At 39.4% G+C, this 15,398-nt stretch overlaps 2 protein-coding genes across 2 annotated transcripts; one reads left to right on the top strand and one right to left on the bottom strand.

Annotated features, from left to right (window-relative positions):
* Positions 1 to 150: 150 nt before the first annotated feature.
* On the bottom strand, positions 151 to 5,195 carry ubl4a (ubiquitin like 4A). The gene is made up of 4 exons (XM_083911886.1): positions 5,006 to 5,195; positions 2,534 to 2,639; positions 2,207 to 2,427; positions 151 to 711 (listed from the first exon to the last, which is right to left on the bottom strand). Exons 1-4 carry the CDS (start codon positions 5,051 to 5,053, stop codon positions 604 to 606), a joined length of 483 nt encoding a protein of 160 aa, XP_083768012.1. The 5' UTR covers positions 5,054 to 5,195; the 3' UTR covers positions 151 to 603.
* Positions 5,196 to 7,730: 2,535 nt separating this feature from the next.
* Positions 7,731 to 15,022, top strand: prkg1l (protein kinase cGMP-dependent 1, like; the record flags this gene model as incomplete). Its single annotated transcript, XM_083912787.1, has 19 exons — positions 7,731 to 7,932; positions 8,021 to 8,135; positions 8,342 to 8,508; positions 9,030 to 9,143; positions 10,643 to 10,748; positions 10,985 to 11,048; positions 11,338 to 11,415; positions 11,591 to 11,685; positions 11,820 to 11,885; positions 12,221 to 12,298; positions 12,407 to 12,503; positions 12,618 to 12,757; positions 12,853 to 12,942; positions 13,752 to 13,893; positions 13,984 to 14,147; positions 14,243 to 14,365; positions 14,609 to 14,671; positions 14,762 to 14,828; positions 14,936 to 15,022. The coding sequence occupies 19 exons, from the start codon at positions 7,731 to 7,733 to the stop codon at positions 15,020 to 15,022; spliced, it is 2,058 nt and encodes a 685-aa protein (XP_083768913.1).
* Positions 15,023 to 15,398: the final 376 nt, after the last annotated feature.

The raw sequence follows: 15,398 nt of genomic DNA, 5'->3' as shown, positions 1-15,398 counted from the left end.
TTATACATATTTTAACTTGACAAAATATCAACACAACAAAACAGAAAACATTAAGACTTTTCCTGTGGTTTAATGTCTGTATATATAAACATGATATTTACAAATCATACAATGAACATCAGTTAGTTACAGAATAAAACATGTATTACCTCCTCGTGGATAGTTAGAAGAAAAACACCCAGTCATCATCCAACACAGACATTACTAACAAATACCCTCCAGTAGAAGTTAGCGTCTCCTGGGTGTTATAGCAGCCAGAGATCATGTGAAACCAACAGCATAAATGGATTCCTTTGTATTCAAATATTATGTGATAAGGTCTTGTGTCATTACTGCAACATCATCAATGACAGGGACCAATTCAAAGTTTCCCAAGTTTTCTTATCCAAGTCCTTTGGTCATGGATAAGAAAGCCCTTTTGCTGAGATAATCAACAGTCAGTGTTATCTGTGTTCATTCAGCCAATGAATAGGCACACAGCCAGGGCTCTCTGCAGCAAAACAGTTACTGTATTCTCCATGCCTCACACTCTAAAACATTGTATGCACCTCCAAGCAATCAGCCAAACGACAATCAAAATAAGCAACTTCGAGCTCAGCATCCTTAGTCCATGTATGAGGTTTCCATGCCCTCGCCATCAGGATGAAGCAGTCTTCCCGCCAAGCGCTCAATGTCGTCGAGACTAAGTTGTCGAAGTGAGCGTTCATAGTCCTTCAAGAAAAACAAAATAAAATATTGAGAAACAGCAAGTTAAATGTATTCTGCAGAATCTATTTTAACCATGTTGTGTTTGGAGGGATACTGCTCTATTATTAATGAAAAATGATTTGTTTGTGCTCTAGAGTAATGCAGACCCGAGGCCAAATCAAACGAACGGTGCTGCATTACCAAAAGACCTGAACCAACATAAGTTTATCACCAGTTTCCACGAAACAACTAGAATTCAAAATAACTAGTTGATAGCAAGTTGTGAGGTTTTAATATATCCATATAATTTCCATTTAAAATGCCTATAAATAAACAATATGTATTCAGTGAATGCAACTATAAGTTTTTGACATTAATAAAAAGAAAAATGTAATGTCAAAAATAAAATCAATACAATTTCTATACATAACTACTTGCAAGGCCAGAACCGTTTACCTGGCTGTCATTACTGAGACCATGCGGTATCTTGATCTAGTTTGAGTCTAGTTTGAGTGATATATTCCTGTGTGATACGAGTGTGATACGAGCACTTGTAACTATCTACTGCTACACTTACTGTGCTTTAGGACATGCTGCTACATTTCACTGTGGTTTACTGTAACTTACTTCAGTACGAAATGCTGCTACACTCCACTGTGCCATACTGTCACTTAGTTCTGTAGGAAATGCTGCTACATTTTTAACATTTTTAACACTTATAACTTATCGCTCCTTCTCACTTATTTAGTTTGTACTTATTTCATTTCAATCTGCTGCTAAACTGCACGCTGCGTATTGTTGTATATTGTATATACCTACGCTTAACCACGACGTCTGTTGCACTCTGTCACACTTGGTTCATTGCTTGATTTATCTGACGTTAGCTTTATTTTGATTTGATTTATGTTTATGCTTATTGTTACTCTGATCCTTTCCCACCTTTGTATTGAAACTGTTGCAAAATAATTTCCCTCGGGATAAATAAAGCTTCTTGAATCTTGAATAATGTTACAATTTTATGAGTTGCCCAGGCACTCATGAATGCACTATTAAACAACTAACCACCACACAATTATTATTACATGGGTTGTAGGATACAGAGGGCTAGGATAAGCTGGTTGTGTCTTCCATATTTGGGAAAAAGAAGGCTGCATTTCTTGGCTATATTTGGAGCATAAATGACCTTTTAAGATGTTTTCAGACTTTGGAGGATCTCGTCCCTAAAGTGAACTGCTAAAAAAAACCCTCCTAAATATCTACATTTTAAACATGCCAGAAAAGATCTCATTGTCACCTTCTGCTCTAATCCCCATGTTTATTAAACATACATAGTTCGGTCAAGGGACTTTAAATGCCCTTCTTTATGTTTTGAGTCTCCAGCCTCCACTGGTAGCAACATGTAAAACTTTTTAGATTTAACAATACACATCCAAATTGATTAGCGAAATTCGATTGCTTTGATCTTACATTACATTGTAATTCTTACATTATAATACATTGTAATACAATATTTAAATACCTTAATAAGCTGTTCATGGACTTTAGCTGCATCTGCTGGACTAAAGTGTTTAGCGAGGATAGTGGACACAGTCTGCCACACTCTTCCCTGTGTGCTGCTGCCGCTGCTGCTGCTGCTGCTGGCAGCCATCCCTGACACTCCAGTCCTCTCCCCCACTGGACGGATAACCAAATTCAATTTAGCCTCCGGCCCAATGGAGTAATCACTCAGTCTGTGTTCATCTGGGGAAAGAAACATAGTATGCAACCATCAAAAATGTACAAAATAGATTGACTTAATTACAGTTCTGCATAAAGGTTACGAACACTTGACCGTTGGCAAATCTACCTGCAAGTGCTTTCCCTTTATAGAGCAACCGCTGCTGGTTTGCTGGTATGTTGAGACGTTCTGACACAAGTTCCTTCACCGTGGAGACCATTTCGTCTTCAGTCACCTGGAAGATCAACAAAATGATGTAGTCACAATAAAATACATTTGGTTAGAATTCTTTGCGTCTGCTTTGCTGAAGAGTACGCAAATTTCAGAAGAGTGCAGCCAATTTGAAATTCTTACTTTGCATCAAACCATCAATTAATGAGAAACTAACACACACGAGTGACAAATGCACCTCTACCTCGGTTAATGGCCTCTTTTGAACATTCTTCCATAGAAAATCGACTGGCCTTTTAAAATTAGGATTTATCCCATAAGCACAGAAGACATAGCCTAGCAGATGACAGGCTCGTTAAGAGTGTGGGCGAGTACCTTTATACTTTCAGAACATGACTTCTTGATCATTGACGCAGTTTAAACAATATGACCTAGATTCAACTTTCTTCTGATGAATACACCATTTAGTCCAGAAAGTGAATTTCATCTCCATTTGATACACAAGTCTCCAAACACTTTATATATATCCTACTAGGCGTAACTATTATTCTACACACAATACCTCAAGAGTATTGCAGTAGCATACCCTTTGCTCACATACTATGCTGATAAAGTCCACACACTCCCATATCCAGGTAGATGTGGGTGTCTCTACACATATGTGGACCCTGCTTGTGCCTCACACATTAATGTTATCATTTCAAAACATGACCCACAAACTAGGGCCAGGGCTAGTCTTATAGTGAGCAAATAACCTCCCATACTGATGAGAGAGCAGGACAAGTTACTTAATGCTACTAACTTGTAAGTTAATAGCTAAGTAACATTAATAGGCTATACTGCTGCATGCTGACCAAAACCAAAAAACAAAATGTTCTACAATTGTTTGCATCACATGATGTGTGTAAGAACTTGCAAATAAAGTTGAAAAAAATCGAATAAAAAATTACTTCATACTGACTTACAACAACTACGTATAAGTATTGTAACCATAATGCTGTATATAAATAAAAAATATAAAGTTATTTAAGATTTATTTAAATATAATGCAGAACATTACACACACACACACACACACACACACACACACACACACACACACACACACACACACACACACACACACACACACACACACACACACACACACACTTTTTTAATGGAAATTATTATTGTTCTTTCTTGTTGCTACCAAACTTAATTTGTCATAAGTTTACCATTACTTCTATTATTTTCTGCATTTTGTGAATTTTGAAACTTTGTCAATTGTTTTTTGGTAAAGGATTCAAATAAGCCCTCTGGGTTTTCCCTCTTCCTGCACAGTCTATTTGTAATTTTTTTGTATTTTTTATGAATTTTTTTAAATGGTGCACACAATAAAAAATAAATTAAAATAATACAAGCTATGGTGTAACGTAGGAGAAAACATATTTTCTCATCAACTTTATTATTGATTGAACAGTGCATCAAACCATATGATGAGCATCACATTAATAATAATTGCATAACAAATAGACGTAACAAAAAAATTAATAAAATATAGATAAAGATAATAAATAATAATTAAAAAAGGAAAGAGTAAGATACAGGGGACAATGAAAATGAAATTGAATCAAAGATATTAAAATGGGAGCACAGATTTATGTTTTGATGTTATTAGCAGAGGATAATGACTTGAAATACACCTCTACTTATTTCCTTAAAACACAAAAAGTGGTTTACTTTGGCAAATTTACACTTGTGGGTGTACAACTTTGCAAGCATTAAAATGAGCTTAACTAAAAAAATACTCTTTTTCAGCTGGAGGTCACTCTTTACAAAGCCAATTTTGCAAGAGGAGATCAAAATCACAGCAGATATAATCTAAAAATGAATCTACAAATATCTTGCCACAGTTTACGGGTATATGCACATTTCCAAAACAGATTGACAGTCTCAGTTAAGGGAGTCAAAAGACACTTCAGATCTAGATGAACATGTTTGAATTTGATAAAGAAGAATGTAACCGGGTATTCCACCTTATTACAAAGAAAATATAAGGAAGAGACCTGTTTATTTGCCAACATAAGTGATCAACACGTAAAATATTACAGGAGATAATATTTGGTTGGAAAAGAGCACAGATGCGTAGAAAACAAAACAGGAAATCTGATATCGTTGCAGTAAACGTCGCTATCTCTCTCAAGGATGTGGCTAACAAGTTAGCTCGAGTAAAACATTGATTCATAGCTGAGCGAGCATTGACTGCATATCCGTATCCACATGAGCTAGACTGTATGATGGAGCTTGACAGCCTAATGTTCAGACTCAAGCAAAGCATCGTGTGTGGTTACTTCACTCAAATGTAGCTCGGCTAATCAGCGAGCTAACGTAGCTAGGGTTACGGAGTTAACAGTTAGCAGTTGGCTAACCGGGCGGTGCTTTACATACCTGTACACTGCATTCTTTGCCTTGAAGCGGCTTCACAGTAAGGATCATTTTCGATGATACCTTGAACGAAATACAACAACAAGCTAAAATGTTAAGTTAACTAAATACACTCAAGGAACGTTACTAAGCTAGCTCAAGATAGCCACGGGGTTTCTTCTCTTGTTAACGGCCCATCTTCTTCTTCAGCGGCGGATGCTGCTGCTACTGCTCTCGGGTGACACCTAGCGTAACCGAGTCACCAGTCGCACGGTTTTTGGCTAAATTCTATCAAACTTTTTGTTTAACCCACGAATATAAATTATGGTGTAATGATTTTAGTTTAGTTCGTGGTGTTAAACTAAAGTCTAAATTATTATGTTTGTGACTATATATCGTTTTAACGGTCTAATTTAGCTTTGTCAAAAGGACGCTAACACCGGCGAATTAGCCGTGTGCTCCTCTCGGCCCTAGTCGGACACCCCGATCTCCTCACTGTTAACACTGGCAGCTGCTGGTCGTCTACTTTAACATTAATGTTGTCAAAACATCCGGGACCATACTTCAGTCCTTCAAAATAAAATGACACGCTTTAACAGCTCCAAATTATACCGTAAAGTCTTCTTAATTTCCTTTTTCATGTAAACCACCACCTGGGCCCAAACTTTCATATAATAATTTGACACTTACATGTTCATGTACAAATGTGAAACTTCACCTGTAGATTCTTAGAAGTGTGCAAATTAATTATACTTGCAATCCGGAACACGAAAAGACCGGAAATTGCAGCAGCCCAGATCCGTCCGGAGACGGCTAATACCAGTGAACGGCGTCCGAGTGGTGATACATTCCCTATTCCCTATGGCTGGAGTGGTTGTTGTATGACTGCCTGTAAACCATCCCTAATTCATCCAAAAAAGAAAGAAACCTGCAAATTATAATTTCTTCTGATTCTTCTAATTAGGCCATGGATCAAAATGAAGATAAAGTAAACCAAACCCCTAACTGGAGTAAGGAATCTTAAAGTGCCAAAGAGCAACATATTAGGCTACTATCTAGTTATTAGGACTACGATTTATTAATATTACTAATCTAAAATTTGATATCACTTTTAATGAAGCTGTCTGTCTTGCTTAGCTCTTGTTATAGGCTATGGGGGTCGTGTCCTAATGGTCCTCCAAAATATCTACAACTACAGTGTTTACATTAAACATTAAAAAAAAATCCATTGTGACAATTGCTTTCAAAATGTTTTATTGTGAAAATCCAACAATATAATTGCACTAGACGCTCCGAAACACATCAATTGTTGTCCTAATACAAGTTAAGTTATTATTGGTTATAGCCTATAATATCAGGATAGGCCGCTTGCTGTGTAGGCTACAGATATGGAGGGAGAGTAAAACCTCTTGTTTGCGCCAACCTTTACACCTTTTCCCATTCACCAAATATGAGGGGAATACAATGATTGATGTTCACCGCTCAGTTTGCCGGAGACCCACCTATCCCCCGGGTTCGGAAATACCCCAAAGACCCTCTGACCCAATTGGGATCGAGTCCATGCATTTCTCATTACAGCCTCCAGAATGGTCTCCACTGTCTTGGTCATGTGATTGCCTGCTGTCTGTGCCCAGCCCCGAGCAGAAGAGGAGCATCTTTCACTTAGACGGGTCCAGCCTAGAGGAGGTCTGCACCTGTCGAATGCACTGTCTGACAAACACATTCAGGACAAGTGAGGAGGACTTTGACAGCGTCAGGCAGGCTGCATGTGGTAAGTGGTCTGTGTGTGTGTGAGTGTGATGTGAAATACAGGTCGACATTATATTGTGCAGAACAGAGCATGCATGTGTGTTTACAAACAGTCTAATGGAAACAGTAAACGCAGTTGTCAACAACTCAGTTATGCATTTCAAAAGCTATCATTGTTCCGGGTGTGCTTGCGACCCCAAATGGAGAAAAGAAATGTATAATATGTTATTGCTGCAGGAACACAAAGTGTGTGTGACTTAATAGACAGTATATACTGACCTTGTCTTATCTGATGTGTTTTTTTTTTATCTCTATTAGCACCGCTACTCTCTTTTCCCTTATTTTTCTCTTGTCCTTGACTTCATATTTTTTTCTATGAGTGTTATTTTTTCTACTAGTGTGAAAAATAGTCAAATACAGAGACTGCATACATAAACTATCTGTAATGCATTTGTACATTGCTACCCCTGTATATATATTGCAAGCTCATAGAACAAAGACAGATGTACAATCTTTGTTTTTATTGCACAGGAAACTGTGTCATTGGAATATACTTGAGCATGTTTTCTTCCTATTCAGCCTGTTGAAAATGATGCTGTGAAACATGTTTCGTCAAATGAATTATTAATGTACTATCTATCTATCTATTTATCTATCTATCTATCTACTCTATTTATCTACCTGCCTGTCTAATACTTGTGGGGATATGTATAATAAGCATTCAGCAAACTCTCCTGTGTGTTTCAAGTAGAAGCCATTATACCTTAGTGATTGTCTGTTTGTATTATTAATATTGATAATATTGACATACGTAATCTAGAGATGCAGATGGCTGTCAAGCTGTGATTAAACTAAGATTGTAGCTGCAGAGGGGGGCTCAGTGCAACTCAAAATCAGACAGAAATTGCACATTTAATGTAGTTGTACCCACTCCATATATGTATGTGTATGTTTGTGTGTAGAAATATATATTTTGCTGTGCCTTGTCACCCTACAGGTAATGGGTACACTTCGGGACCTCCAATTTGCCCTGCAACTAAAGATTGAGGAGCTCCGCCAGAGGGACACACTAATCGATGAGTTGGAGCTGGAGTTGGATACGAAGGATGAACTGATTCGGAGACTTCAGGAAGAACTGGATCGCTACAGAGCCACTGTCTCTCTCACAGGATCCTCTTCAGCCAGTGCAGGTTCAAAGCATGGTGTTTATACATGTCACAATGAAAGCATTTACAGTTAGCACAAGCCTTACATATGACTGATTGTGTGTTTTTCCTGTACCTCGCTCAGCTCAAAGTGATGACCAGCAGAGAGCCAACAGGAAAACAGTCATTTCTGAGCCTTTCACTCTGGACCCGGTGACTCTCGCCATGGTTTCACACAGAAGCTGTGACAAAAGCCAGGAGTAAGAGCCCACAGTGTTCTCTCAGCTTCTGCTCTAACTGAAAAAACATCTCTTACATGTTCACGGCACACCAACTGCTTTCTGCACGACTCAATATCAATGAATATTTTAAATCATTTGCAAACACTGTCGCCTATAACGTTGCATTCAAGGCATTTAGAATAACTTTCCTTTGATTGTTACATCAGTATCCCACCTTCCCTCAGGTCTCAGCGGTTGATTCAGGCAGCGTTTTTGAAGAATGACTTGTTGAAGAACCTTGACGAAGGAGAAGTCAGAGCCATCATAGCCTGTATGTATCCCACTACCATCAATCAAGGCTGTTATGTCATCCAGGAGGGGGCCAACGGGGCCCAGGCTTATGTATTAGAAGGTAAACCATTTTCTTCTCATTCATCATGCTTGAGGACATTTATTAATGAGATGACAGGTGCTTGAGTACAGTCCGATGAAATTATTAGTTTTATCTTATCTGTGTATATCAATTTTATTACTGCTGGCTCACAATTTGGTTAGATAATTTGACACCGATCTCACAGCGATATGAGAATTGCATTTTTGAGCGAGAAAGGAGATGGCACTTGGGATAGCGAGTGACCCACATCAATGTTTTTTTTGTATTGAAATGTCAGCTTGATACAAAAGACAGGAAATTGCAGAGAGCTCATTGGTGCTCGATTGTCCTTGGGAGTCTTGGCTGCATTTGTTATGTGGCAGCTAATGGAGAGAGGCTGCTCTCTGTATTTTTCACTTGTCATCCAGCGAGATGGGTGGCCTTGATTTGCTCAGGGATGATTGTGTATTTGTCGTTTGTACGGTAAAAACACATGCACAAAAACAGCAATGAACATAACAGTTGCACTTGTTATTATATGACTGTGGGTTTATCAACAGAGGGATGGCTGGATGTGACAAAAGACGGACTGAAGTTTCTCACAATTGAGCCGGAAGACATGTTTGGAGAGCTGGCTCTCCTCTACGACTGCACCCACACCTACTCTGTCTCAGGTATCAAAGCATCGTGTTGTTAGTTTTATGTAGATGCAGATGTCGCTGCAGATCTGTCACGTTGAAACACTGTCTGGCGGAGTTTGAGTTCAAGTGATTTTGATTCGGCTGAGATATAAATAATTCTTGTTTGAAAGAATATCACAAGCAGGCGGATTTCTGTCAGTGGTCTAGGATAGATGTCTGTTGAATCTAAAATCAAAGACATTTTAAGATCTTAGGCAAAAACTACAGCTTCAAACGGTTTTCTCAGAGATGTGGGGAATTTAAAGCATTTTCTGTGTAACCCAGCCGTCTGAAGTGCAACTTTTCCTCTCTGCAATCCAACATGCATTAACTGAACTTTCACAAATATTTGCAAACAACATTTTCAGAAATCATTTGTATTCGATTCACTCTTTTCAGGGTTGGATGAAAACATAGTATGTATTAATGTCTGCTGTGTGATATTCTTTAGAAAATAGAAAATGTGCTTCCATTTCCTTTCCAGCATCTGATCACATAGTCCTGTGGGAAAACTTTCTCAGCCAACGCCACAAGAATCTGACCTGGTTTCACAAATAAATAGGCTGTGGAAATGGCCAGGATCAGTTTAAATAGAAGAAATACGTTTATTTGCCTTGTTTGGTCCCTGAGCGTCTCCTTCCCCTTTTGTACTGCTCTCTTTATCTTGTGAAAATTCCAATTCACTGTTTTTTACTATATATATATCTGCTCCCCGGTACAATGCTCAGCTCATGTCAGCCATTCTCTCAGATCTGTTCAGGGCCCACTGATTTTATTTTCTCTTTGCTGACCTGAAATTACTTTGTTTTTATTGTTGCTATCTGAAACTATAGGTCAAGCTTTTCATGTGCTCCCTCAGTAATAAAAGTGCAGGTGAAAATTCGGCTCCATCCTCGGGCCACAGAAGTTTAGGGTGGCAAATTATTTGCTGGAGAAAATTACAGAAAATCCTCTTGCTGCACAGCATTCAGATCCAAATAAAGCAATGGCCATGTATTGCGTGTCACATGATGCTCAAGTGAAAACCGATGGGGTATATCCAAATGTGAGGAATTGAGATATCCGGGCTGCACCATATTATCAGATGGTGGATCAAATTAGACCGTCTAGGGAACATCTTCCATTTGCAGGGAGTTTCAATGAACCAATCAATATAGGTCATTATTAATTTACAACACCCTCTTTCAAGCTCTATTAAATAAAAATGTAATATTGTTATTATAAAGAAAGAGTAATACAAGTTAATGAAATCAGATTAGATTTATATTAAAGCTCTTACATTTCTTTTCTTTTATCAAACACAATAAGCAATACAAGCCTGGCCTGCTTACAGTCTGCTCTTTATATTATTGTTAGGCTGATCCTGCATTTAAGCCACATCCATCTGTGTCATTGAAAGCTGTCTCAATACTTGCTTCTGGATTATGTTTTCCACCGGAGCTCCATTGTCACTGTCACAAACGTCATCCCTTCCTCTGTCTTTTGATCTGCAGCGCAAACAGACAGCAAGTTGTGGGCTATTGACCGCAAAAGCTACCAGACCATACTTATGCAGAGCGGTCTCAACAGCCTTTCTCATTCAATGGAGCTGCTTAGCAGGTGAACACCGGACCAATGCACTACATTTGACACGGAGCAGGCACAGCAAGCCGCTTTGTATTCTAGTACCTTCAGCACAATATCACCAGGGTCATGTTGTTTTTCAGTCGCCACAATGCTGCATCAAGGCTTCTAACACTGAGCAAGAATATAAACATTCCTATGACATGTTTCTGGGGGGAAAAAACATCAGTCTAACGCTTTTCAAACCTGTCCTTCTACCTGTGTCTCTGCAGCGTTCCCTTCCTGCAGTCGTTGCCAGAGGATGTCATCATGAAAATGTCTGATCTCATGGAGGAGGTATAGATAAAGTACTTAATATCTGAAGCACGACATCGTGTAACCATTACTCGTTCTTCAAACAGAATCCAGATGATAGATTATGTGTGCACACTGACGGAAGACGTGTAAACATGAGGGATTACAGGCGGCCCCTGTATTTCCTATTTTCAGCTTTATTTATTTTGCATCATTTAACAAGCAGGTGCTGGGCTACAATCAGAATCAATCCTTCATCAGAACCTTCTTTTTGTGCTCTTCTTAAATTATTTTTCTACCCTTTGCTCTATCTCTCATTCATGTCCCACAGACAAACTACAGTGACGGTGACTACATCATTCGACAAGGCGCCGCAGGAGACACCTTTTATATCATCAGCAAAGGCCAGGTAAAGTTTTATGCTCTCTGCTCGCTGCACAGATGAAATGGGGCTTTTATAGAAAAAAAATGTCAGCACTGCTTTAGAAATTGCATTATGATGATGATAATTGACTCTGGCGCTCTTCTATATTTCTCTCCAGCATTGCCTCTTTTTCATTACTTCTCTCTTTTGTGCTTGCCAGGTGAAAGTGACAGAAAAGAAGCAAGGCCATGAAGAACAGATCTTCCTTAATAAGCTCTCTGAGAGACAGTGGTTTGGAGAGAAAGCTCTGTGGGGGTAAGGAGGACATAATGCACTGCATGAGTACAGGAGCACATGATGCTAAAGAAAATCCACCATAATATCAATGATTTTTTTGTGTTTTTTTTGTATTGATAACAAAATGTTTTTCTCCTGCTCTCTATCTTTAGAGAGGAGGATCGTACAGTGAATGTGATTGCTGCTGGGGAAGTCACATGCTTGGTCATAGACAGGGAGTAAGTGGATATGTGTCATATTGTAAAAATCAAGATTTCTATGTTTTTTTTTTTTAAAGATTACATTTTGGCAGTTTTCCAAGCCTTTATTATGTAGGACAGACAGGAAATGGGATGAGAGAGAGAGGGGGCAAAGGGCCACAGGTCAGAGTCGAACCTGCGGCCGCTGCCTCAAGGACCTTCAGCCTCTTTACACGGGGCGACTGCTCTAACCACTCAGCCACTGGCCACCCCTTAACAGAAAATAGTAACTGATTCAGTTGTTACAAAGTTGTTCATGAATTGATGTGTTTAGCAAGAGATTTGGATAATAATCATGTGCTTCTGATTTTCAGGACCTTCAGAGACATCATTGGTGGGTTGATATTTGACTGCAGTCACGAGTTACAGCAAAGCCATGAATCCAAAACCGAGTGAGGGGCATCACAACTCTATTTTCTACAACAATAACATGCAATTTGCGCCTAGGCCCCTATAGAAAAGACCAAGTATAATCTCACCTGTGCTTTGTCCGTGAACAGGTCAGAGAAGAATTCTGATCTCTTCTCATCTTCCACCTTAAGTGATTTCCAGATTGTCTGCACTCTAGCAGTTGGGGAGTTTAGTCACGTAGACCTGGTAAGGGTTGACCATATAGCAGCTCACACTCAATGACATAGATCCCCCGAGCTGCTGCCTCCTCCAGATTCCATGTTTCTATAATGTAATCTATTGATTTCCACCTCGTGTCAGGTACAACTAAAGAGCAACATCAAGTGCCTTTATGCCATGAGGGTCCTTGAGAGGAAGCTGATCCTCAACAATGGTCAACGAGAGCACATCCTTAGAGAAGGGCGCATCCTAATGGAGGCTCATTGTCCATTCATAGCCAGGTGCCTGTACTTCAACAGTTATCTAATTAGGACTGTTTTGATTACATGTTTTGTTAATGATCTTTAACACATTTCTATATTTGTATTAATAACAGGCTATATAAAACCTTTAGAGATGACGAGTGCCTGTACATTCTGACTGAAGCTTGTCTTGGTGGGGATTTATGCGGTCTACTCAAAGAAAAGTAAGTATGTTTGGACTAAAGAAGATGCAAAACACTTTTAGCCATCATACTCTGCTGTGTTTTTAGGCAAGCTTTTATCACAATACAATTTTAAGACTGAGCAGGATTTGATGTCTTACATCCGTCTACATCACACATTTGTTTTGTTCGCTGCAATGCTTAAAAGGATAGTTCAGATTCTTCAAAGTGGGGCTGATTTTGAGTTAATTATCCACAGTGTCAGTGTATTACCTACAGCAGATGGCAGTCGGCGCGCCCACAGTTTGGAGAAGCCAAACCGCTGCCTTAATCAGTTATACTTTATTAATGCCTCTTGGGGAAGTTACATTTTTTCACTCTGTTTGTTGTTATTTTATTAGACACACACAGGAAGTGAAGGCATCGCTACTACTTGGAACTAACCTAAAACAAAACAAACTAGCCGATTGAGGCAGCATTAGACAAGCTACTCTCGTGTCCTTTGAGGTCAAATTACTGTTTTTGTTGATGGTGTCTGGTGGCTTTGACAAGATCATATACTGTAGATAACGGTTTGATCTCCCCCGCGTAATCAGGGCTGTCTGACGCAAGGGAAAGTGGTGAAACTTTTCTAAATAAAGCATTCCCCCTAAACTGAATTATTTTTTTTAGCTACTACCAACATCCACATTGCTTTTCTCCCATGCCTGTCCTCATGTCTGCTTCTCCAAACTGGGGGCGTGCCAACCGCCATCTTTGTAACACACTTACTGTGGATAAGTGCCTCATACAACCTCACCAAAAAATCAGAACTCGCCTTATAAGCCAGCACTTACTACATACTGTTTCAGAGGATGTTTGGACGAATGCAGCACCAGGTTCTACATGGCTTGTGTTGTCGAGGCCTTGACCTTTCTCCACTGTCGAGGTGTCGTCTATAGAGATGTCAAGCCTGAAAATGTTGTTCTGGATGAACACGGCTACGCCAAGCTGGTACTGCAATTGGTTACATACTTAGTTTCCGATTTTCAGCATGAAATCTGGGTTTACCAGCGTGTGTATATTCAAATGCATCTTGTGTAGATCGGTTCCAGGTGTCTAAAGAAGGTAGAGGTGGGGAACAAAACCTGGACGTTCTGCGGTACACCGGGATACATGGCACCTGAAATCATCTTGAACAAAGGTCACAGTATATCTGCTGACTTCTGGTCACTGGGCGTTTTTATGTTTGAACTTCTGAGTGGTGGGTAGGTTTCACAGTTTTATGCAGCCCTACTTGTTATTCTCATATCTCCAGTTTTATATTGAAGTGATGGTGACAGGCTCATGTTTTCCTCTCCAGGCTCCCGTTCAGCGACTCTGACCCGATAAAGATTCTCACCGCAACCCTTCACGGCATCGGTCAGATCGACTTCCCAAAAACCATCAGCAAAAGTGCCTCCAGTCTCATAAAGAAACTGTGCAGGTGTTGTAAATACCATGAATTATATAGTGAAAGGTATTTTATAGTGCTTTTTCAGACATAAAATCCACCCCCTGTCCTCCCGCCATTGTATTCTATTTCCCCTCTTCCAGACCCAAAACACACAAACAGTGTAGGTGTGTTGGACACGACCTGTGCTGTAACCCCACCCCTCTGAGGACAGCATCTGATTATTGAGTCAATGTTCATTTACTTGTGCATTGTTGTTTGCTTTCGTTCACCAAGGAACAATCCCTCGGAGAGACTGGGCAGTCAGAGGAATGGGGCCAATATCATTCAGAGGCACAAGTAAGATGACATATTTATTACAGTGCAGAAAAAATAGACCTTTGCTTGGAAACATGGTTTCATAGGTTGTGATGCTCCATTTTTATTCAGGTGGTTTGAAGGATTCAACTGGGACAGACTCTGTAGAGGCACATTAGACCCTCCAGTTATTCCCAAAGTAGGATATGTTCTGTTTGGCTTTTAATTATTTATTTTTTTATAATGATAACTCTTGTTTCAGTGAATAGAACTAGCTTTTGTTTCCCTGTTACACCTGTCTTTCAGGTTCAGGATCCTTTGGACAGCAGTACAAGCGGTCATTACACTACGGAGGGCTCAGTGGAGCTGTGCACAAACTGGGAGGATTTCTGATGGATCAGATGTGAACTTAAAAAAAACCCAACAACCCTGTCTGACATCACTTTCAGGTTTATTCCTCATAAAGAATTCATCGCCCTCAGTCCTAATTTCATCAAAAAAATCATTATAGAAAATAAACTAATTCCACAGTTGGTAACTGCAGATATTGTTGGATAAATGAACCACGCTGCCTATACTGTGTTGAGCTTAGACTGTTTTTGACGTACAACCTCTATAGATTTATAATATAGGATTATTTTATTAGGAGTTCAGTGATGTCACTGCTGCTGAATGTAACTCAATAAACGCACTATAGCACACTGTCTTCTCTTTCTCCTTAATTCTGAAATCTCACTGTGAGTTTCACTTTTTGGGGGGGAAAAAATGC

This window comes from Echiichthys vipera (genome assembly GCF_963691815.1).
Source record: "Echiichthys vipera genome assembly, chromosome: 4".
Lineage (NCBI taxonomy): Eukaryota > Metazoa > Chordata > Actinopteri > Perciformes > Trachinidae > Echiichthys > Echiichthys vipera.
This window is presented reverse-complemented; position numbering and strand designations above follow the sequence as displayed.